This window comes from Falco naumanni, chromosome 1, assembly GCF_017639655.2.
Source record: "Falco naumanni isolate bFalNau1 chromosome 1, bFalNau1.pat, whole genome shotgun sequence".
In the NCBI taxonomy this organism is placed as follows: Eukaryota; Metazoa; Chordata; class Aves; order Falconiformes; family Falconidae; genus Falco; species Falco naumanni.
The window spans coordinates 41,088,508-41,112,490 of NC_054054.1; the positions used below are offsets into that span (position 1 = coordinate 41,088,508).

At 48.0% G+C, this 23,983-nt stretch overlaps 1 protein-coding gene across 2 annotated transcripts; it reads left to right on the plus strand.

Moving 5' to 3' along the window:
• Nucleotides 1-3,056: 3,056 nt before the first annotated feature.
• Nucleotides 3,057-21,215, plus strand: PANK2 (pantothenate kinase 2). Of its 2 annotated transcripts, XM_040591166.1 has the most exons (7): nucleotides 3,057-3,330; nucleotides 13,749-14,101; nucleotides 15,158-15,411; nucleotides 16,577-16,753; nucleotides 16,984-17,107; nucleotides 19,426-19,551; nucleotides 20,015-21,215. In XM_040591166.1, exons 1-7 carry the CDS (start codon nucleotides 3,138-3,140, stop codon nucleotides 20,063-20,065), a joined length of 1,278 nt encoding a protein of 425 aa, XP_040447100.1. In that variant the 5' UTR covers nucleotides 3,057-3,137; the 3' UTR covers nucleotides 20,066-21,215. The 2 variants fall into 2 exon arrangements, with proteins under 2 accessions (XP_040447100.1, XP_040447111.1); XM_040591177.1 differs by lacking the exon at nucleotides 3,057-3,330 and having other exon boundaries at nucleotides 13,855-13,958.
• Nucleotides 21,216-23,983: the final 2,768 nt, after the last annotated feature.

Genomic DNA, 23,983 nt, shown 5'->3' on the forward strand with positions numbered 1-23,983 from the left:
TTCAGCTTCATTTTCTCCTCCTCCTCCTCAGTCCACCTCTGGGCAGTTTTGATCTTAGGAGCTGTGTGTTGGGCACATTGGGGTGACACCTCCTGTTCCAGCATCCCAGAGAGTAGAGGTGACCTCCCGGGGTTTGTGGGTAGGTTCAGACAGTGCCAAGAACCACCGCATATGCAGCCTTTTGGTGAAAGGGGCAGGTATAAAGCCCTCTCTGTTGCTCACAGCGACATCCGGATCTGTGCCAGGGTCTTGAGGAGCAGGAGGTTTATGAAACTGTTGCCAGAGAGAAATGCTTTGCAGGGCACTACTGGCAGCGACACAGTGAGACTGAGGCCATCAGTCTGTACCAGGAAGAGGTGGATAGGATTTGGGGACACTTCCCAGACCTTGTTTCGGAGCAAGCACAGGTCATGGTCTAGAGGATGCCCGCCACGGCAGGTCTTCCCATCAGTCACAGGAAACCCAGACAGCAGGTTGAGGATGAAGACAGGGAGGGTGATTCTTGAGGTGTAGCTGAGCTATGGAAATCGTCTCAGGATATTGTGGTTGCCAAAGAGGAACTGGGCAAGTTCTGGGAAGAGAAATGCACCACAAGCTTTTAAGCATATTTCTGAGCTGCAAACAGTTGGAAGCTAGAAGAGTGTTTGGAAGAAATAGGGCCGTGGGCAGCTGCAGCTGGGTGGTGGCAGGCTGGGAGGGAAGGACCCCCGGGCCTGCATGTAACCAGGTAGACACCATGCGTGGGTGCATGCTGAGGTGGGCACTATGCACCAAGGGCGGCACACTGCTGACATTTCTTCATGATCCAAATTCTCCCAGGTTCTCTGGCTGAATTGGTTTCTGGGATCCTGCACAGAAAAGGGAGCTTGGCCACCTTTGCCAGCCTGGGTTCAGCTCTGGTGTGCAGGGACCAGCAGTGGTTGCTCCCCAGGTACCGCTTCTTGCCTGCTGAACAGCTTTGGGCTTGGCCTGACCTGCAGAAAAGAGGTATCAACATCACCAAAACTGCCACTGTGCCTGGCTCCGGCTCACCCCTCACTGGCAAAGGGAGCCCTGGGGGTGAGCTGGCCTGTGGCATACACCTTCTGGGGACAAATAGGAAGTTTTCAAGCAGTAGTGTTACATGCCATCTCCACGCTGCCTTTTACAGAAGAGGCTCCCAAGGGCTCTGCTGTGTATTCACAGCTGAGACATCCCACCAGCTCTCCTTGCCTTCTGCTTTCCCAGCTGGAGCTCTTGACTTACAACCCAGGTATACGAAAAGCATTCAGAGCTCAGTATTGAAAATATTCTGAACTTCAGGCAGTGAAGCTCAGTGAGTTTGTTTTTTAACAACATAAAGGTAACACTTTTATGAAGAAGTTATTTTTATTCAGAGAGGTTATGCTTTATCTTGTATTGGTACCAACCCCATTTGTATGCCTCCTGCACTTCCCCCAGTGGGATATTAAATTCATACAGAATAAGTCTGGCTAATCTCTTTGTCCTGTTTTCACCACAGCAACCAGATTTCAGTAAATTCTTACTGAATTTATTACACCTTTTTTTGAATGTCAGCCCCTTATCCCTTTGGTATCGAATTAATGCCTGAGGATTGCGGTGAGCTGAGATTAACGTGGTACAGGTGGAGAGCATTGTGGGTCACTGGGTTGCAGATCCACACTTGGCCATGCTCTGGGTATGTTAGACATCAATTAACATTCTACCTGGGAAGCTCTATTGTGTTACAACAGGAGCTGTTACCGCACCATATAGCCTGGAAGCCCGTTTTCCTCTTGAATGTCATCCCATTGATGGTTGCTTGCAGTCCTTTTTATGGTCATCTCAATTTTTCTGTTGCCTGGACGGCTGCTGCTGTAGTTGTTACCTCAGCATTGATAAATGTGGGGTCATAGTTTAAAGAATGGGATGCATCAGCATTTAAATTTTGTTGTGATATATAGGGGAGCTGAGGATTGGGTCAGGCTATAGCTTGAATGCTTGACCCTTGTTTCTCTGTCTCTCCCCCTAAATCTCCTGACTTGGCTCCCAGTTTGTTGTGTCTGTCCTTTTTAGCGAGCTTGCAGGACCTTTGGAGAACTCGAGTGTTTTCATCTAACCGAATTTCAATCCAGCGTCATCTCTGAGGGTTTGTGAAGGGAATGGGGCTTCTCCCTGCTGTCTGGCTGGCTTTTTCTCTGTCAGAGGGAAACCCTGGCTCTCCCCAATGAGGCTGGAGCCCCTCTCGCTGTGTGTGGAGCTCAGAAACATCCGATTCTGTTTTGCTTTATGTTAGCACTGTTAGTGTGGCCCAGAGGAGCAGCCTGCGAAGACAATGCTTCAGAGCACGGCATCGCATTGGAGGATGGCATGGAGTTGGAGCACACCTTGCTTCCCGCAGGCTGCACGGCTGCGGCAGGCCGGGGCCCCCAGCGCTGGGCAAGGAGCGAGAGGAAGGGGCACGCTGTGCCCAGGAGACATGGAAGGCTAGGCCCCAGGCCCCAGTGGCCACAGGCCAGCCTGGCACTGCCGAGGGGCGCAGGCGGGCATGGCGGGGGGCCGTGGGCCGTAGAGCCCCCCTATACCGAGGGGGCCAGGGAGACCTCGCTATCTGCATATGCAAATGATACGCAAAGCAGCCCCCCGCGCGGCCCAGCCCAGACGGGCCTACTGCGGGCTTCCATTCGGGCCCACTTCTGCGTTGCCATAGTTACTCGGCCTGTCAATCAGCCACCTTTCTCCCGCCCCGTCCAGACAGCCGCCTCGCATCATTGAACAACTGCCGTGCCATTCTCTTCCCAGAGGAAGCCCATAGGCCAACGCCGTGCCATACAGTCCCGCCCCCGCGGGCGCGTTAACTCCCGCCCGGTACCGAGACGGCGCCTTGGATTGGGCAGCAGCGCTTGTCACTATACGCAGCCGAGCGCGGGGGGAGAGCTTGGCGCCCCACTGCCGTCCAGTCTGTGTCATCCATTGGCGAATCCGCCTGTCATTCCGTGCAATGGAGGGCGCGGATTGGGGGCCCTCTCACAGCCTAGCCCGCCCTCCCGAGGGGCCGTTTGGCGCAGGCGCGCTGGCGGCAGTGGCTGCGGCGGTGGCGGCTGTGAGGAGCGCGGCGCAGCGGGGCGGGCGGCCCATGGGGCCGGGCCGTGCTGCGGATGGAGCCGCTGCGCAATGGCGGCGGCGCGGAGGAGAAGCCGCGACGGCGGGGGGCGGCGGCGGACGCCGGTCCCCAGCGCCGGCGGAGCAGCGCCGCGGCGGGCGTTGACAGCGCAACGGGGCCGCAGCCCCATGAACGGGGTGGCTCCGCCAGCCGCCAGCGCCGGGACTCCGTCCGCAAGAACCGCCCGCGTGAGTGCGGCGGGGGGGACGAGGTGGCTGAGGTGGCCGCGGGGTCTGCGGCGCGGGTGGGGCCGCCGGGAGGGAGGGGCGAGGCCATGGGAGGGGGGCGAGGGGGAAGGGGCGGGGGCGGGGCTTATGGTAATGAGGCGTGGTGGGAGGGGCTACGGGGGTGGGGTCCGAGGGGGGTGGGGGCGTGGGGGGGAGGCTGGGGAAGGGGGCTCCCTATTTTGTGGGGAGGGTGGGTGACAGGGGGAGAGCCACCGTGGGGTGAGGCGGGGGAGGTGGGGGGTGGGACGGACACTAGGGCAGCACGGTGGGGTGGTGACACGGGCCAAGCATGGCCGGTTCGGGGACAGTGCGGTGGAGACATGGGGGGTGATGCCATGGGCGGTTTGGGGACATCATGGTGGGAACATGGTGGGGGTGCTGAGATGGGTGTCTTGGGGACATCACAGTAGGGACACTGTGGGGTGATGACATGGGTGGTTCACAGACATCACAGTGCAGAATGGTGAGGTGGTGCCATGGGTGGTGTGGGGACACAGGGAGGTGGTGCCATGGGCGGTTTGGGGACATCATGGTGGGGACACAGGGAGGTGGTGCCATGGGCGGTTTGGGGACATCATGGTGGGGACACAGGGAGGTGGTGCCATGGGCGGTTTGGGGACATCATGGTGGGGACATGGTGGGGTGATGACATGGGCAGTTTGGGGAATGTCACAGTGAGGACAGTGAGATGATGACTTTTCCAGCATGGCTGGTTCGTGGACAGCACGGTGGGGACGTGGTGGGACAGTGGCAAGGGCTCAGCAGGTTGGGGTGGGGATGGGACAAGCAGAGGTACAAGAGCTCTGGGATATTCAGGGTGAGACAGTGCCTGGCCCGGTGGGGCAGGACACAGAGGCTGGGGCAGGTGCTGAGGTGCCTGAGTTGGGCACCTTGGATTGCAGCAGGATTGAAGGTGACTGGTGAGGACACTGGGGGTGGAGAAAAGGGGACAGAAGGACAGACGGAGGGGCCAGGGTGTGCAGCCAGAGCCGGGGGCTGAGGGCTGTGTGGCTGGATTGGTAACTGGTGGAAGAAAAGCAATAGAGAGCAAAGAGAAAGGTGTAAATTTTGGGAGGGGAGAACCGTGCAGGTTTGGCAGGGACTGGGCATGGACCAAACCAGACTTTGCGAGGAAAAAACCATCCCCTGAACCATGTTTTTAAACGCTGTGTCAGAAACGGTCCGTGGAGTGAGTTAGGTGCAAAATGGATGGCAGCCTTCATTTTGGCAGCAGCAGGAGCTGCCGTTCAGGTGCCTGTGGCTGGTGACTTACTTCAGCCATGTTTGAAGTGGAACTGAGTGGTTATTTCTTTACTTGCACTGGAGTCCTTCCTGCTGGAAAGAAATTGCCATACCCTGGAATTGAAATAGCATCAACGTAGTTCCCTGTTACCTGGCACAGCTATTGAAAGGACTTCAGCAAATGAGTCCCGGCTGAAAACGGGAATCAAAATTCTCCTGCTTCTCGTAGTGAGACTCTTGTCTGTTGGCTGGCAACACCGAGATGTTATTGTTACTGTATTAATGTAAAGTTTTATATAGTGTTCTTTCTCTTTTTTTGATTGCTGGGGTGGGTGGGGAAGGGAAGCTTCTCTTTTTCCCCGTCTTTGTGTGAAAAATAGGAATTACATATCAAAAGGCTTTCAAAGACATTTACTGAGCTGGATGCTGCCTGCGTTACTAATTTCAGGCGAGTGCAGCTCAGCAATGCGAATGTAGTGTCAGCGTGGGTGTGCTAACCTGCATTCCCTTTGCCTATCCCTTCCTTTCGTTTCCAGATCGTGCTGCAGGAGTGGTCCTGCAGCAGGAAATTATTCTAAAGTTGGTGTTAAATAACGGAGGTAATTGCAGGGGTTTTGCTTGCTGAAGATGTAATAGGATGAAAGAGAAATTTAGTAGAGGGGTGTAAGGGCATTAGCAGTGGTGAGCATCCCTGTGATTTAGATGCAGCAAAACCAGCTTTGTATGTGAAAGTCCACTTATGTGGCTGTTCTAAGGAAATCACAGCAAAACCTACCTATGGGAGCTGTGGGGATGTTAGAGATGTGCTCGTTAAGAGGCTGCAGTCGTTTGTGGGGAGATTAAGGAGATCTCTGGTATGACAATTAGTGTGGACTTAGATGGAGCTACGCATTAGGTGATCATACTCTTCTGCCTTGCTTGCAGGCAGTTTCTGTGTCTTCTAGGGAAAATGTAGATTAAACTTGGCTGTTGAGGTTCTGGTTTGTTGCGGTGAAGTTAAATGCAGGGACTGGTGTGGGATACTTCCAGGGAAACAGGTGGTGTGGCAGCTTCCAAGGCAGGGTTTGGATCCAGTCTGGAAGGTCAGCGTAGTGTGATTTGGGATTACAATGTAGCCTGTCTTTCCTAAATGCTGCTTGCGATAATTGGAAGAGAAATGTGCTGGAGCAAGTACATCCCTTAATAGGGACAGTGTCTGATGTCAGACCGAATTACATTTTGAAGTTAAAAATGCTTGATCCCACCTTAAGGAAGATTCAAGCAAGCCTAAACGAAAGCAGACCACTTAATGGGCGTGTGATCGAGAATGTCCTACTTTAGCTCCCACTTGTCTGCTGCTGGTATGTGGCAAACAAGCTCAGTGACCTTGAGGCTTGTCTTGCCTGCCTGCGCTGGCAGATGCCCTGGCAGATGAGCCCTGCTTCCCCAGGAATGAAAGGATTTCAGCAGGCTGTGATTCAAGCTTGTGATCTTTCTTCCTCCCTTGTCCTCTATGTACCAGTAGTGTGCAGCGAGGGCTGTTTCGCTGCAGACTGAAGGGTCTGAGACCAAGCGGAATTAGATTGGATATATCTGAAATAACCTGTACAACAGTTCAGCTGATGTCCGAGCTATGTGCTTTCATGCATTGCAGGCTGTTAAATGTTTCTTGGTTAAATGCTTCATAGGAAATAAAGAGCTTTACCACAGACACTGTGATTTTTAGTATGCCACAGGCAAAAGAAGGAGAAGTCAAGGACACCAGTGCTCTTGGAAAGGAATGAGAAGTGTCCCTGAAAATGTGAAGCAGAGATTTGTTGGAGTTGCTAGCTGCTTTGGAGTATTATGTTGGTGGGGTGCAAAGGAGGGCTTGACAGTATTATTAGTGCAGGGAGAAATTATAATATAGAAAAAGCTTAATCAGCTCCAGGGACAATACAGAAGAATTCCTTTCTGATAATGAGTTATCAGTACCATTATTGAAATCTACACTTAAAAACTGGACTGGAAATACCCCGGGTGACTAAAGAGGCTATTCACATTATGTTTACTTTAGCATAACTGTGGGATACCGAATGGCTGGCTGTGGGTAGCGTTAAGTGCCAGGCATAAAACCTCTGATGACCAGATCATAATGAAGTATCTTCTGTCAGGTTCATGCAAAGACGTGATGTACACATTGCTTTAAATTCTCAATATACACAGTATCCAAGTAGAGGTACAAAGAAAATAGGTTTTGGCAGCTACTTTGCAGTACAGAATTTAAGCTTTGATTTTTTAATACCTTTCTATGTTTCAGAATTGTGTATGAAATGTGAATTCCTAGCCTATTTTTAGAGATGCGAGGATATGTAGACTCAGTGTCACTTTATATTAAATGCTGATGAATATATTTTTTCTCGCAGCTGTAAAATTTCTATTGTGGTATAACACTATTAAAATATAATGTTTAATATTTTAGAGTAAGCATAGAGATGCTGTCATACACTCAACTAAATCATCAGTCTTCGTTGTTCTGCAGGCTAATCTTTTTAGCCTCTGATATAATTGGCTCATAACTTAAGGATCAGTCTGAAATACAAGTTGAGCAGCTTGTCCTATGAAGAAAACCACTGTAGAGATCTGTAATTATATCACCTCTTTCATCTTGACAGTTCTGCAGCTTTCAGAATAAGTGTGTTGAGGTTTTTTTTATGTATTTATATAGTGTCCAATTTAATAATTTACATTAAAAATAAAGGCATTATATTTTTCCTGCCCCAAAGAGCTTACAGTCTAGCTCTAAAATGGATTTGAAGATGAAGGGAGGGTGGCAGCTCTTGCTGTGGGAACACATAGTATCCTTGAGCTCTTCTGTGTGTGAGGTTATCTAGTACAAGCTGTAAGTCGTTAGCCTTGCAGGCTGGTCTTTTGTTTGTTGCGTATCCATAGGTCTGCCTATTAGAAGAAGGTTTATTTTAAAGACAAAGCTGTATGTACGTTATGCATATGAAAATGTATGCATAGAGCTGCTTTATAAAAGTGTCGTGCTCAAGGAAAGCAATACTTTGTCAGGCCAAAAGCTGAAGAATTTTTTTCATGGCAAAAAAATGCTTTAAGATACTTTATAACTGCTGCTGCAGTATGTTGCAGTAGGAAGCAAACGGAAATAAGGCTAGTTGTTTTTTATGCCTGATGGGCTGAGCGGTGCCACAGTCTTGCCAGTTCCTTATGCACCTTCTTTGTACCCCTGGTGCTTTTCACACTGAACTCTGCTGAATTTATTTTGTGTCTTACACAGTGTTGGAGAGTGGTGTTACTGGCTGTCATTGTGCCAACAAAGTAATATAGAGACCTTCTTTAAGGAAAAAGACTGTAGAAGGTTTTGAATGGAGAGCACTTCTAGCTATGAGAAGAGGATTTCCTGCTTTTCTTATGAATGTCCAAACACCCAGGGAGAGACTAAACACTTCTCAGAAGGTGCTGGGCAGGAGGAGAGTCCAGAGGTTTGTACTGCTGTGCTTTTCCCATGCTCTGCCTACAGGTTTCTTACCCTCTCCATCATTCTTTGGCTGGCAAGCGCCTGGAAAGGAGAGGCGTGCCAGGCTCGCTCCCAGCATGGAGGGCTCCAAGTAGCAGCAGGGAGGTGGTGAAGAGAGGCAACATTTGCATTTTCTGCCTTGGCCATCTTCTTGCACTGGTTATTTCAGCAGAACCTTCTGACTGAGAAAAATCAGCCTCCAGGCTGCCCAGCAGCTCCTGGATGCCACCAGTTCTCACGCTGCTCTAGATCTGCCGTCTCCTGCAGAAGCTCTTTTGGAAAAAATGCTTTAGAGGCTTAAAAGGGAGAGATCTTTGGATGGTTTTCAACTGCACTGCAGATGCCGGGAAAAATCAGTGTTTTAAGAGAAATCTCAGTAGCAGATGGTGATGGCATTGATCCAAGAGAGCTTCCTCCTTCCTCCCTTTGAAGGCATGGATTTTTCTAGTTCTCAGATATGGAAGAGCTGTCGTTGCCCTGCCTGTGACTGCCCTGTCGTGTTGGCTGACTTCCTGTAAGTGTAAGGTGGGGGGGGGGGGGAAGGTTCTCCATGTTGTTCAAATAATTTCCTCCTCTTGTTTGTGTGCCACACCCCTTTCCTGCGAAAATGGGTTTATAGGGGGAGTTTTGTCCCTGCCCCAAATTATTTGAGTGCTCTGTGTAGGCTTTACTGCATAGAAAATCTTTTCCAGTAAGATAAAGAATTACTTAATTTTGAGCTAGCACGCTTCTTCCGTGGATTCTTAACCTGTGGTGGGATGTATATAACGAGAGATCCATAATTAAGAATCATGTGGTTTAAGTTAATTAACTTAATAGGCTATCTTTTAGAATTTATCCCTGGTGACTTACTGAAGGTATAGCTGAGCTGTTGGCAGATGGAGAGCACCAGCTGCTCTGTACAGAGGCTTCCTGCAGCTGGTGCTGCACGGCTGTGTGAAGCCAGCTCCAGCCTGAGGTTGTGTCCCAGCTCAGGGGCTTGGATGCTCCTTTTGGGGCCAGCTGGGATTTCGCAGGGCTAGTGCTCAGTGAAGACTGGTAAGCCCTAAGCCCAACCTGACTGCAGTTTACACCCAGCTCTGCAGGCATCATTCCTGTTTTCCCATTAGCTGTGTCCTCTGGGATGCCAGACGGTGGATAACTGACACGGTTTAACCCCACGCTTGATATTCTGCTAGTCCGGTAGCAGCTATAACACCTGAATAAGGAGTAGATTTCTATATATTAAAAAATTGGAGGTCTTGAGGGCACTGAGAATGAGCTGGGATGAAGTTTTTAAGGAGCTGCTATCTTTTTGTGATGAGGAAAGCTTCCTAAACTGATGGACTGAGTTGGTGCTTCTCATGCCCTAAAATCTGGAAGGTTTGTGTCCCTGAATGTAGGAGTTTGGGGTGTGAACTTAACAAGCAGCTTTAAAGTCAGCTAGTGTTATTCTGCTGAACAAATGCATGTAGTAGCAGCTGAGCATCTACCCTGAAGTGGAATCCCGTTAGCTTGTGATGAAGCAGCCCGTATGGCATTTTCAGTTATGGGGCTTCAGCAGGGCACCGTGCCGTAGTTTTTCTATGCTTTGCTGCTGCAGCTCAATCAGGGCATCTCCAGCACCCCGTCCTCTGCTCTTTCCCTGTTTTTACCCTTGTGTAGCCTGGCAAAGTGAGTTTGGGGGAAGATTGCTGTCTCTAAATACAAGAGTGGGGATGCTTAAAAAAAAAAAAAAAAAGTGCAGGCTTCATAATGCAGGAACAACACTGTGTGCCCTGACAGGAACAAATATATTCCAGAAATTTAAAGGAAATTTCCCAGCATCAGAACAGGAGCTTTCTGGAATCAGTCCCTTAATAGTCAGAGCAGAGATGACAAAGCAGCCAAGTGCTTTTAAGAGCAGGAAATTTGTGGAAAGGTAGTCCAAGATGTCAGTGACAACAGACAGGAGAAGGCATGGCTGAGTAACGTGGGAAGGCTCTTCCTGTTCCTTTCCTTAGCTTGTTAGTTTTCCAGCCGAGTTTATGCAGTATTGAAAAGCATAATGCATGTGGGGAAACTGTTTTTAGTGATCCTGTATGTGAACTGGGTATTTAAATAGAGTCATGTTTACCAGTTCCAGTCACTGGAGGGACTGGAGCAGCAGCAGAAGGCTCTAGTTTGGCTGCCAATGCCCTGTTTTTACCTGTGTGACTCTGATGGTATTTTTATTCCTTCTTTTCTCAATAGCAGGGCATGATCCTTGTTCAAAGTGTTTTTCTGTGGTACTTGTTTGATAAATCTAGGACTTTGGTTCAAAGAAAGACAAAACACTTTGGGCGAGGGAGGGAGGTGTCCTATTCTGCCATTAATAGGGGGACTGCTTACAGATCATAGAATCCCAGAGTGGTTTGGATTGGAAGGGACCTTAAAAGATCATCTAGCTGATGGGCAGAAGCCACGGGCAGGGACACCTTCCACCAGCCCAGGTTGCTCCAAAGCCCGTTCAGCCTGGCCTTGCACACTGCCAGGGATGGGGCCAATGTCTCGCCACCCTCACAGTATGTAATTTCTTCCCGATATCTAATCTAAGTCTCCCCTCTTTCAGTGTAAAGCCATTCCCCCTTGTCCTATCACTACAGGCCCTTGTATAAAGCCGCTCTCCAAATTTGTTGTCAGCCCCTTTAGGCACCGGGAGGCTGCTCTAAGGTCTCCTGGAGCCTTCTCTTTTCCAGGCTGAACAACCCCCACTCTCAGCCTGTCTCCACAGGAGAAGTGCTCCAGCCTCTGACGATCTTCCTGGTCAGGTCCATGTCCTTATGTTGAGGACCCCCGAGCTGGAGGCAGCGCTGCAGGGGGGTCTCGCCAGAGCGGGGCAGAGGGGCAGAGCCCCCTCCCTTGCCCGGCCGGCCACGCTGCAGGGGATGCAGCCCAGGGCACGGGTGGCTCTCTGGGCTGCGAGCGCACAGTGCTGGGTCATGCCCAGCTTCTCATGCACCAGTACCCCCAGGTTCTTCTCCTCAGGGCTGCTCCCAATCCATTCTCCTCCCAGCCTGTATTTGTGCTTGGGATTGCCCTGATCCATGTGCAGGAGGATCCTGTACTTGGCCTCATTGAACTTTATGAGATTTGCATGGGCCCACCTCTCAAGCCCAAGTGCCTCAGGATGGCTTCCCTTCCCTCCTGTATGTCAACTACACCACACAGCTTGGTGTCCTCGGCAAACTTGCCGAGAGTGCACTCAATCCCAGTGCCCATGTCACTGACAAAGATGTTAAACAGTGCTGGTCCCAACCCCTGAGGAACACCACTCATCACTGGTCTCCACTGGCTGTCTGTGCCATGTTGGAGATGGCTTCAGGATGCCATTAGGAGGCCCTGTGTACAGATGTTTATGTTTAAGGTGTTGGGAAGAGCAGGTGAGTGAAACAAGCAGATGTTTGGTGTTTGCTGCCCTGATGCCTGCCGTGCAGAAGGGTGTCCGTCTCCCTGTTGGAGTGGTCGTGGTCTCTCATTTCTGTCTGCCAGCTCAGCTGATGTTGCCTTGCTCCTCCATAAGAAGGCCCTTTCTTTTGGGCATGCAGAAAACCTGGGGCTTATCCTTTCTGCTTTTCCCTTCATTTATACTCTGGGGTCTTGGACTCCTTTTCCCGTGAGGGTGCTCCTCCTGGTCTGCTGTCCCCAGGGATATGTTTCTCCTGATTTTACGTGATCAGGCCCAGGCAGCCAGTGCTCCTCTCTTGAGAAGTAACTTCACTGTTTAATTTTTTGTGGCACTCTTTAATAAGGTTTTCACAAGGGAGTCTTGAAATAAGACACAAATGCTAAACTTTACTCCAGTCAAAGGCCTTGGTAGACTTTCCATCCTGAAATGCAGATAGTTTGCAGTTCTGAAATTAATTTAAGGAGTGCAGAATGAGAAATTGTCATGAGAAAAGTCCTTGAATTGCTCCTGCTTTCTGCTCCTGCTTGCTTTCTCTCTTGGGCCACGATTCAGATTTTTCTCTCTTTGTCATTCATGAAGTTATTTTTACATCTGTTCTTGTTTGAAGTATATGCGTTGGAAATAGAGAGTGATTGGGATTTGGATGTGCCTCCTAAAATAGAGTTTGCATCTTCTTTCAAGATTTCTTTTGGTGACGGTTGGGGCTGGCCTGTATGTAAATATATAAAAATAGCTCAGTGGTTTAAAAATAACGTGGGTAACTGATGGCTCTAGCTGCTCCTGCGGAATTGTGATGCTCGGAAAGGGCCTGTTTTACCTCCGCTCTGTGCAGCAACCAAGTTAACCTGTCGAGGAGAGAACACATCGTCTTCAAACACGCACTCGCCTGTTGGCTTTGTGGCTTTTCAAAGATCATTTTCTTTGGGAGTGAGTCCCCCTCCTGACCCTGAGCTGATTTCTTTGCTCTTCAGCTTTAAGCGATGCCTCTGGGTATTTGGGTATTGCTCTCTGACTGCTTTGTGCTGCTGCGGCTGGAGTGGCAGAGCCTGGCATGCCCCTCGTGCATGGGCAGGGCGAGGGGCCGGGCAGCATGCTCTCGCTTGGGCACTTCTGCATTCTTCTGCATTCGGGGGGTGGCTGCTGCTTCCCTACGCATAACTGGAGGGATAGCCGCTGTCAAATGGCAGTAGGAAGAGGGCTTCTTTGTGTTGCATGCTTATCTGTCTGCAAATACAATAAGCAAACATGTTTGCAAAAAGTAACAGTAGCGTGTTAACATGCCTGTCTCTGACATGTAAGAATTTTACTAAAACCTGAGATCCTTCTTTCCAGAGGAACGTTAGTAACATCTGTGCTGCATTCAGGTTTATTTTCTAAACATTCATTTTTTCCTTTGGAAAAAAACCCTGAGGTTTTAATCCTGCTGCCATAAGCCATAACATGTGGCTACATTTTTCTGTTTGCTCTGGAGCCTGTGTATCTTGTTAGCTCTAGCCTATCATTTAGCTCATTAATAGTAATATTAATCTGTTCCAGTTCTCAGCTCTAATCGCAGATTCCATCTGATCAGGGTTTTCTCTTGATCTTTTCCAAGAAGCTCATTATCTAATACAGCTGTAAATGTTGCTGGGCCTGACACTAATGCATATTTTGTACCATGGGGGAATGACTAATAAAATAATCCAATTAGACATTTGTTTTTGTCTCCCTGGGGCATCTTAGATTACTTGTCTACCTCAGTTATGTGTTGTAATTAGTTAACGTTTGTACATCCCTTTGATGTAAAAGCACTGGTATTATCCTTGGCTCTGGCTCTGGATCAGAACTTTATAAAAGAAATGCCTGGGGATTAAAATTGCAGCGGTGTCTAGCGGGTGTATGGATACTGTCAGGCGTGTGCTGTGTGTATCTGCAGCGTGGTGGTGGTGTAAGTATTTTGGGTATTGCATATCAAACGCTCAGAGCTTTTGAACACGAGGTATCTCAGAACAGGAGTTGTGCTTTTGTACAGAGGAGTTTCAGCCACACTTGTCGAAGACAAACCAGACTACTAATGTTTCTTTCTTCCTTTTCCACTTGAAAATGAATAGATCCATTGGGCCTGCATTTTGCAGTCCTAGAGAATTGCATTAATTAATTCAGTTTATAAGTATTGCTGGTGATATGACAGTATCATACCCTGTTTCTTTTTTTTTTTTTTTTTTTTTTCTTTTTTTCCCCCCCTCTCTTTAGTCTTTCCTTGGTTTGGCCTGGATATTGGAGGGACCTTGGTCAAACTTGTTTATTTTGAACCAAAGGACATCACTGCTGAAGAGGAGGAGGAGGAAGTGGAAAATCTCAAAAGCATCCGCAAATACCTGACATCAAATGTAGCCTATGGATCTACAGGCATCCGGGATGTGCATCTTGAACTAAAGGACCTTACCCTGTGTGGACGTAAAGGCAATCTGCACTTTATACGCTTTCCTACTCATGACATGCCTGCTTTTATTCAAATGGGAAGCGAAAAACACTTCTCAAGCCTCCATACTACCTTATGTGCCACGGGAGGTGGAGCGTACAAATTTGAGCAGGACTTTCGCACAGTATGCATTTTTGGCTTCTATATGATTAGGATCTGGTAGTGAAATTTTTTTAAAGCTTAAACCTAGAAAACTTTCTCTGCAGACTCGAAAACTTCTCTAAATCTTATCTTTGGAACAGTGTACCTAATGGAAATTAAGCTTGGTTCAGGAAACAGCATGTGGAGTCAAGTTTGCATCTCCAAATTAGGATACTTTCTTTCCTGAAAGTGCATGTAACACTCCTGTAACGCTAAAATTTATCGCTAACTTCCATGGCTTGTGCTCTCACAAGACTTCTGCTATATTATTAATCTCTGATTATGCTGATCTCAGTCTTGTGGGTTTTTTTCCTCATTGCTGTCTTTCACAGGCTTAATATATGTTTTATTGTTCCTTTGCTCATGTGGTTTCATTTCTAATGCACGTGTGGGTGAGCTGATTGAGGTTCAGTCAAATTTGGTGGTAAGTTAACTGAAAGGAGGTTAGTGGTTGGGATTTGACATCATGTGGCTTCATTGTAAGTTTGATTCTTGTTCATAAGTGAAAAACATGTGTGATAAGTACTTTGTCTAACCAGGGCTTGAAAAAATGCAGCAAATAAATGGGCTTTTTGTGCAATTGAGGCAGTGACATGAGAGGAAAATAATTTCCTAACTTCCTCCTTTCTTGGGGTGTTTTATGTGATGAGTTTTGGGATATTTTTTGTTGCTGTTGTCAAACTGTTAAGTTCTTTTTCACTTTTCCTTGGTTTTTGTGCTAGTGCTGCAGAGTCAGGGCCTAAATCAGGCCCATGGAAGTTGATGGGATTCACTCAGTGTCCATCTGTGGATCCAGTTGCTCGTCTCCTCCGCTCTTCCATGTCTGCACACTTTTGGGCCAGGGTAGTTAGCAGTCGTTGTGCATGGAGAAGGATGGAGACCTCCTGTGATCTGTACCTCTTTCTGAGTCACTGCAGGCCATAATGGAGATAGCTGAATTTAACTGGCAGTGAATGCATTTTTCTAGCCCTGAGCATAAACACTTCTGATCCCTAGCTACTTCTTGAATATTCATCTTTCTTTTATTTTTTTCCACCAGATGGGTGACCTTCAGCTTTGTAAACTAGATGAACTGGATTGCCTTATTAAAGGAGTTTTGTACATTGATTCAGTTGGATTCAATGGACATTCAGAGTGCTACTATTTTGAAAACCCAACGGATGCTGAAAGATGTCAGAAGCTCCCATTCAACTTGGAGAATCCGTATCCTCTCCTTTTGGTGAACATTGGCTCAGGGGTCAGCATTTTGGCTGTGTATTCAAAAGAAAACTATAAACGGGTAACGGGCACCAGGTGAGTGCTGTGTGGGGGTAAATTGAGTTGAGTCTGGGATTCATTTCTGCATTGTAGATGACATTTGCAGGGACAAGCTGCAGTAGGTGGTGAGCTGAATGACAGCTTCTGCTTTTACTGCAGTCCCATATCTCTGCCAACAAAGATCCCTCCTGGAAGAGAGAGTGGGAATTTCATGTTTTGGTCTCTTTACTGCAACCAGTCACTTTAGCAGCTTTTATTTCAGTTGCCCTGCTGCAGGAATGGAGGTGTTTTATTTGCCATCAGAGAGATCCCTCATACTTTGGGATTATACCAAATACACTCCTAATGGTCATGTTAACAGCTGTTAGCTTTGATCCTAGTGGTAGAGATTTGCATCCTGACTTCCAAAAGTTACCTTGTTTTGGTGGAAGGGATGTTGGCACCACAGTAGTTCCCCAGACAGTTGCTGGGCTGCTGCAGCTATCCTTCTTGAAGATGTGGCTCTGGTTGCCAGGCAAAGCCAAAGAGCTCTGTGGCTTTAAGCTTTCCTGAATTTCCTGATAGTTAGCAATAATAATAATAATTAAAAAAACCCACGGTACAAATCTTAGTCTTATTATATGTTGTTATTATATGTGTATATAATATATATATTATATAATAACATATGTTATTATATGCTGTGCCCTAATACTCCATTTATCCCTGAGGACTACTATTTATTTTAAAATTGACTTCTCTGAGTCCTGGGAAGAAGGTGGAGATGTAATTTCTCATTTAGAAACATGCCCTCTGCAGAAGTCTGTGAGGGCTTGGGATTCCTTACAGGCTGTAAGATATTGGAAAGTAACAGATTTAAAGAAAACTTCCAAGGTGGCTCTAGCTGAGAAGAGAAGCAGCTGAAGGAATGGGGCAACTTGGGCTAACTCAGACACCTAGCTGAGAAATCTGGGCTTTTAGTGGAACAAGCCGTTTCCTCTTTTTGTCACTTTAGAACAGGGGTCCTCAAACTATGGCCCGTGGGCCAGATACAGCCCCCCAGGGTCCTCAAACTCGGCCCGCTGGGGGTTGGGGGGGGAAACCAAGCAGCCGCAGATGACTGCCTGCCACTTCATCTGCGTGCCGGCCCCCTGGTTAAAAAGTTTGAGGACCCCTGCTTTAGAAGCAAGGTGGGTGACTTTCATTTTGTTCTATGTTGCAGTCTTGGAGGGGGAACCTTTTTTGGTCTCTGCTGCCTTCTTACTGGTTGCTCCACCTTTGAAGAGGCCCTAGAGATGGCGTCCCATGGAGACAGTACCAAAGTGGACAAACTAGTGCGGGACATTTATGGAGGAGACTATGAGCGATTTGGATTGCCAGGCTGGGCTGTAGCATCCAGGTAATGGCTGATTTCTGTTTTTTTATTTTCACTGGAGATTCTGCAAGGATGAAAAACTGGATTTGTGTGTCTGAGGAGAGCAGCCATTCCTTCTGCTGTTATGTTTTAACAGATCTAAATTATCGATAGCAAAGCTTTTTAGAGTTAGAATCTTTTTGGTTAAATCAGCAGTTTCTGTTTTCTAGAATTCTGATGCAAATGGACCTTTAACCCAAAAACTGTCTTTACAGCTTTGGAAACATGATGAGCAAGGAGAAGCGGGAATCTGTCAGCAAAGAGGACCTGGCAAAGGCTACTTTAATAACCATCACTAATAACATTGGCTCCATAGCACGGATGTGTGCACTTAATGAGGTATTATGGGGAAATCTGTTTCCTTGTTTCCTGTCTAAAGCATCACTTGTGTGCTGCTGTCACGCAGTGTCTTTCCCTGCATAGGCTTCTGTAGGTGTGTGTTTGTACTCGTTCTCTTGGATATTCAGTAAGTTATAATTGCTTCTTTTGGATTGTTCAGTAAAATTTATCCTTGCTTGTCTGTGTAGTTAGAGCCAGATTGTTGTGCTGTGAATTAATTAGGGGTTGGCTGTTGGTCTCATTAGGTCCTCTGCTTGGTCAGGAGTTAAGCAGCATCTCTGCAGTGGTTTGAGGAATGGCAGGTGTGTGATAAACTACAGCTCTTGTGATGGTGGAGAGAGAAGGAAAGGCGGGGTGGAAGGGCATAAAGGCTGGATACCCTTCTTGTGTTGTTTTTACAAGTTGCTCTTGATTTCTTGGTCAGGCTCCACCACTTCCACAGCTGATCCTGTATCTTTGTGCTTTCAGCTTCTTTACAGTGCTGCCTTGTTGCATTCATGTCAAGCAGCATTGTACAGGGCTATGAAAGAACAGAGACATGCTCTCCACTTCTTGCGGAGCCTGTTCCTATGGGATGAGGTAACAGGGCGAAGCATCCCCCTGACTCCTGTTGCTGTTGGCAGATGCTCGCTATTTACCTTCGCTTATGGCTGAAACTGGGCAAGAAATATTATAAACAGCCTTGGTCACAATGCATCTGCTGAGTCCTCACTCTGGAGTACACAGTGGAAGGCAAAGAAGGTGCTGAATAGTTAGGGGAAAACGTTAACGAATGTGGGGATGGAAGGAAAATCCATAGGACGTGAGCGAAGGAGCAGGTAGGAGTTGATCCTGATTCTTTGGTAAGAGAAGAAACTGAAAATTATTTTCATGTTGGAGAACAAGAAAGCTTCACAGTTATCACTTGGCTCAGGAGAGCTATTTTGGGATTGAAAAGTTTGGCTGGAAGTCTGCTTGGTCGGTCTTTTCCTTTCAGAATTGTGTTGGTTATGGGTTTCTAAATTTTTTTTTCTTTCTTTGTTTCAGAGTTAACATTAGGGTGCCGTTCAGCTTTTCAAATGATGGGTCAAAGGCTGGAGATGAGGGGAGAGAGAGGAGATGGCACTTGACGATCAGTGTTCCTAGCCAGTATAGGGATCTCATAGCAAAACATCAACTGTTCTATTCTAATTCCTAGTCTAGAAAGGCTGTAGTTAGACCTCTGGATTTCCAGGTAGTGCACAAGAGTTTGAGAAAGAGCCTGGCTTAAAATGACCTGGCTGGTGCTGCTGTCTGACAGAGCTGTTGGATGTTTAGAATGTTCTGCAGATCCTGCCTTACACTTTCAGCAGTCACTTAATTTATAGAATGATAGAATCATTTAGGTTGGAAAAGACCTTTCAGATCATCAAGTCCAACTATTAGCCCAGCCCTGAAACATGTCCCTAAGTGCCATAACTGTCTTTAAATACCACCTGGTCCCCGGGCAGCCTGTGCCAGCGCCTGCCAGCCCTTTCGGTGCAGAATGTTCCCTCACACCCAATCTCACCCGCCCCTGGCGCAACGTGAGGCCGTTTGCTCTCGTCCTGTCGCTGGTTCCTGGGGAGCAGAGACCGACCCCCCTGGCTACAGCCTCCTGCCAGGCCGTTGCAGAGCCACCGGGTCCCCCCCAGGCCCCTTCTCTCCAGGCTGACCCCCCCGCCCCCCCCAGGCTGGTGCCCCAGCCCCTGCCCGGCTCTGGACACGCTCCAGCCCCTCAGTGTCTGTCTGGCCGTGAGGGGCCCAACGCTGAGCCCAGGCCCCGCGGGGCGGCCCCACCGGTGCCCAGGGCAGTTCTTTCTGTCTTTCGGTGCAGTGTCTGGCAGTTCCCCACCATCTCACTTCTCCCTTTATGATCTCATCTTGCTCTTTCGAATCGTGTCTTGCTGCTGCCAACTCGGTGTTGCCTCCTGCTTGCAGATTGGCTCTTTTGGGTCCAGTTTTAAAATTTCAAGTTCAGAAAGCTGCAGATGCATTACACCTTTTCTCTCTGCAGCTCCCATCCCCGCTCTACTGAAGCAATTATGCTTTTTAGCTGCCAGAACAGCTATTTGGGGTGATGCAGTTTCTCTGGATCTGGTTGCTTTAGTGTCAACTGGTGACTTGCCTATGCTTTCAGCTGAGTTGGTTTTCATCAAGTCTCACCAGAAAATGGATTTGAAAAGCTGCATGTGGCATTTTTAAAAGGCATTAAAAGTGTAACTTCTTCTTACTGTAAGGTTTGGTTTTCATCATTGCAAGCAGCAAATGGAATTTAGCCTTAATGTTCCATTTTATTTTTTTTTGCCTTAATATTGCAGAACATTAATCGAGTGGTGTTTGTTGGCAATTTCCTTCGGATCAATACAATCTCGATGAGGCTTCTGGCATACGCTTTGGACTACTGGTCAAAGGGACAGTTAAAAGCACTTTTCTTGGAACATGAGGTGAAATTACTTTTTTAATTTATTTTGTCTTGTGGCAAATTGAAATCTTTGGAACGCTCTGGAAACAGCCGTGTGGAGCCTGTAGCTGCTGTTGATAGACATTGTGTGGCAGGTTCCCGTTCCTTTGTTACTGTAGGCACAGTTACTGCACTGCCCAGTGTAGGGTCAGAAAAAAAACATGGCTGTTGTTCCAGCAGCTAATACCAGAATTGTTTACTACCAGTTTCATCTTGCTTGTGAACTTTCTTTTCAGACTATTGACAGTATAGACGATTCTGTGCAGCTCTGCTTTCCAATGCGGTGATCATAGTTAGAATCTATTTTGTAATATCCCTGCCTATAGTTATTTCTGTCCAGTGTCCTTTATAAGTTGTGAAAACTACACTGTATCTGTAATATTATTGTTCTTGTGGGTGTATGCCCACATTTGAGTTTTTAATAGACATTCCTGTCTGCTCTTCAGGGTTATTTTGGTGCGGTTGGTGCTCTTCTGGAACTTCTGGATTCAGCCTGACGTTGTGCAGATTCTCTACGTTGGACCTACAAAGTCAGGGTGCTTCCCAGGTCACTAAGCCCACGTTTCGCTTCAGAGCAGCCATTCACAGACTGTTAAACTAATTCTGCATGACCTAATCAGAAAAGGAAAGGACTGTTGAGTTTCTGTCTGTAAATAGTTGAAACTAATCTTCAATTACAACGCAGGTTTGTAAAGGAGCATGTATGCAAATATGCTGACCGAACGTGGCGGCTGTATCTGGAACATCGGTAGGGCATTTAGTCACTTCCATCAAGTAGCCCTTTTTATGTATGTTCTACATGTTTAGTGATGGTGATGTAACAGAAGACGTGCACTCTGTTCCTTCCATCAAGATTCCTTTGAGTGCTGAATGTCTACACAGTTCACAGTTTATCGAGTTGAGCTGCAGCGGTTTGTACTCCACACGTGAAAGGCGTCGCCTTCTCGCTGTGCTGTGCGTTGTCTGTAAGGGGGAGAGGCCACCAGCACAGCCCTGGCACGCAGAAGCCACACGGATCGCCTCCGTCTCCTCTGAACCGTACAGCGGCCTGGCAGACACCCTGGTGCTGCCAGTAAGGCTTTGTTCCTGTTACTGCAGTTTCTTATCTATGTATACTAGAGACGAAAGGTAAGGCACAAATCCTGCGTCTCAAGTTGATTCTGCTTTCAGGCTATAATGCTTCGATACAGACCATAACACCCTTTGGGACATGCCGTAGTGCTGGCATAGTGTTAGGAGCGTGTCTGTCAGCCTCTGACATTGAGATCTGCTAAAAGCAAATTTCAGTATGAAATAGTGTGGGGGTTTGTGTGTGTGTGTGTGTGTGTTTTTCTCTGTTGTAAAACTTGGCTGCATATAACTATACCAAAGAGATTATGGTGGGTTTTTTTCCAGTCATACAGTTGGGATTTTCTCTGTAATGTTCCATTTTACATTTATTAATTGCTAAATTACTGTAGTTTCTGGGGGGGGGAACCTCTCCTTCCCACATGCATGCTGTACCCTTTGTTTTCTCTGTGCATGCCATCTTGCATACAGCCTGCAAACTGGGTTGCTGCAGTTTGGAATTCCTAAAGCTATTGTACTTGGGGGGACGTGGGTTTAGAAATGGCTTAGTGCACACTGAATAAACGCTCTCAAAACCACCGAGATGCTGGTAGTGGACAGCAGTTTAAAAAAGAAAAGTAGCATGCATATGGTTTGTAACCTGACCTTCCTTCCTCGTGTCTCTGCCTTGCCCTGCTCGGTTCAGAAGTTCTTCCCGGGCTTGGATCTTGCGCTATAAAATGAACAAGATCTGTGCCGAGAAGGGTGTCGGTGTTCTCTTTGCCGTGCTGCCCGTGTTGGTTATCTCAGTGTAACGGCGCTCCGGTCAGGGAGCATGGAAAAACTGCTCTTCTGAAGAGCCATCTCAAGATGATGCCAGCTGAACGGAGATGCTCCTTCAGAGCATTCCTGCAGTTTTGTGCCCCGGCTTTCCAGCTGCTACGTGTAGCGGCCATCCTTCCGTGAGCAGGGTGAGGCAGTCTTCCGTGCAGTGCAAGTGCAGATCACTGCAGTTCGTATTTATCGGGGTTTATCCCAGGACATGGAATGACTGTCTACCAACTCAAACACATCTTTTAAAGGCATGGTTTCTTTTCAGATAAGTTGATTTTCAGCTCTCCAATCCCGGTGCATGTTTAGATGACAGATCGCAGCACTGGGCGGCCCACGCTGGTGTGGTGGCTTGTGGTTTGGCTGCAGCTGCGTACAGCAGAGATACAGCAGCTTGCACCTGGCTCTACTCCTTGCTGCAGCCCCAGATCCGAGGTGCTGTGCAGCTCACAGGGTTGGCTGTGTGGCACCTGCCTCTCTTTTGGGCCTGAAAAGGGAGGGAAGTATGATTCAGAAGTTTTACTCTTTGCTAGATGAGGTGCTGTGTGAAAAAAGCCTGTCCCATCAGCTCTGCTGGGTAGGTGTTCCAGGCAGCAGAGACACCGTAAAGCAAGGCAGTTTCTAAACATCAGTTAACTGTGGGCCTGGAACATCCTGAATACATCCAGTAATTTGACAACAACAATAAAATGGAGGGGAAAAGAGAGTAGTGTTCACATGAGAGGTGATCTTTGCTGCATGCTGTCTGTGGAAGAAAATTTTTGTGCTTTCCCTGCAGTATAGTGCAGGTTTAGTTGTGTCCTGCTCTGTGTTCAACGTAATGTGGTGTGCTTTTAGAGGGAAGGAGTTTGAGCAGGATAACAGCAGCATGGTTTGGGTTGGAAGGGACTTTTAAAGTTCACCCAGTTCCACCCCCCTGCCACGGGCGGGGACACCTGCCACCAGCCCAGGTTGCTCCAAGCCCCGTCCAGCCTGGCCTGGGACACTGCCAGGGATGGGGCATCCACAGCTGCTCTGGGCAGCCTGTTTGGGATCCGTTACACCAGAGACCTCATTTGTTCTTCATTTCTTGTAAAATCACGCAGAAGACACCCCAGGTAGGCATATTACAAACAACTCCACTTTGGAATCGCTGACTAGGTTTTCTAGACTTGGCATAACTTGCTCTCTCCCATATCAAATGTGATCCACGGCATGTAACCAGCTGCCGTTTCAGCTGGGTCACCCACCCCTGGAGTCCAAACTCAGGCCCTGGTTTGACTCGTGGAAAAGAAACGGGCTTTGGCTTTTTGAAATGTCCTTGTGCCCAGGACCTGCTTAGCTCCTTGGTGTAGTGCTTTGGCAGTACGCTGGGCTGGCATGGGCTTCTCGGCGTTAATTAGTCCTAGGGGCTTTATACAGCCCCCCTCGGTGTGGGGAGGGTCTGTAAACTTCCCTGACTCCTTGTAAAACACAGAAGAAAGGCAATTTATTATATTATTTTTTAATATCGGTAGCATTTGGGAGCTGAAGGTTGGCAGAAGGAAAAAGCTGCCATTTCGTTATGCAGAGGGAAACTGCAGGGAGCTGAGAGACCTGTCCCGAGCCCGAGCGGAGGCAGCCGTGCGGGGAGCCTGCAGCCAGGGAGCACCCAGCCCCTGCCCGGAGGGGTGCTGGGCTGGGGTGCCCGGGGGCAGTGTCCCGCAGGCTTTTCTGTGTTTGTTCAGCACACGTGGAGGTGTGACTCCTTTTTTCTGTGGATTTGGAGTAAATCCTACGTGGTCTGATGTCCAGCACCAAAGTTCCTGATGTATTGTGTGTATCTGTTGTGGGGTTTTTTTTGTAAACTTCTTTTTTTTCTTCTTGTAATAAAATATCAGAGTTATTTTTATATACTTGAAACTCTTGTTTGCTTCTTGTCTTGTTCTTCCTATAAAGGGATGAGCGTTGATGTGAATGAGCATCAAGAGAGTGCCAGTGCAATAGGTGTAAGTGAACCCTTCCAGCTGATTTTTAGAGGTTTATTAAAAATATCTGTCGTCAATCCTTGGTTACTTGTCACTCCTTGCGTGTTCGGGTCTCTGGAAATGAGTTGCATTTCAAAGTGTGTTAATGCAGTGAGGGAAAACAAAATATTAAAAAAATGAGTATTTCCTTGTTGCTGGTAGTGAGGATCCCTTCCTGATGCTCAGCCTCCCTGGGCCGGTCACCTTTTTAACCAGGTACTTGAAACGGGCTAAAACCCCAAGTCTGAGTGAAACCTGAACGCGAGTGGCTCCGTGCTTCGGGGCAGGGTGGGCCTGTGCACAGCCGCCCTTGGCTCTGGGCCTGGTTTTGCAGCTCGGCTTCGGAGGCGGCTGCCCGGGGACGCAGCGGGCCTTCGCTCGCAGCCAGCGAGGGGCTCTCCAGTGTCGTTCCAGGGCAGATGGCCCTGTTTCGGGGTTTGATGGAAGACTGGTTTGGTGGCGGGTGGTGGCGGGTGCGTCGGAGGCCCTTTGGCCTTTCAGGTGTGGGTGGGGTGGGTGGGAGGTGGAAGCAAAGCATCGCTTCAGAGCTGG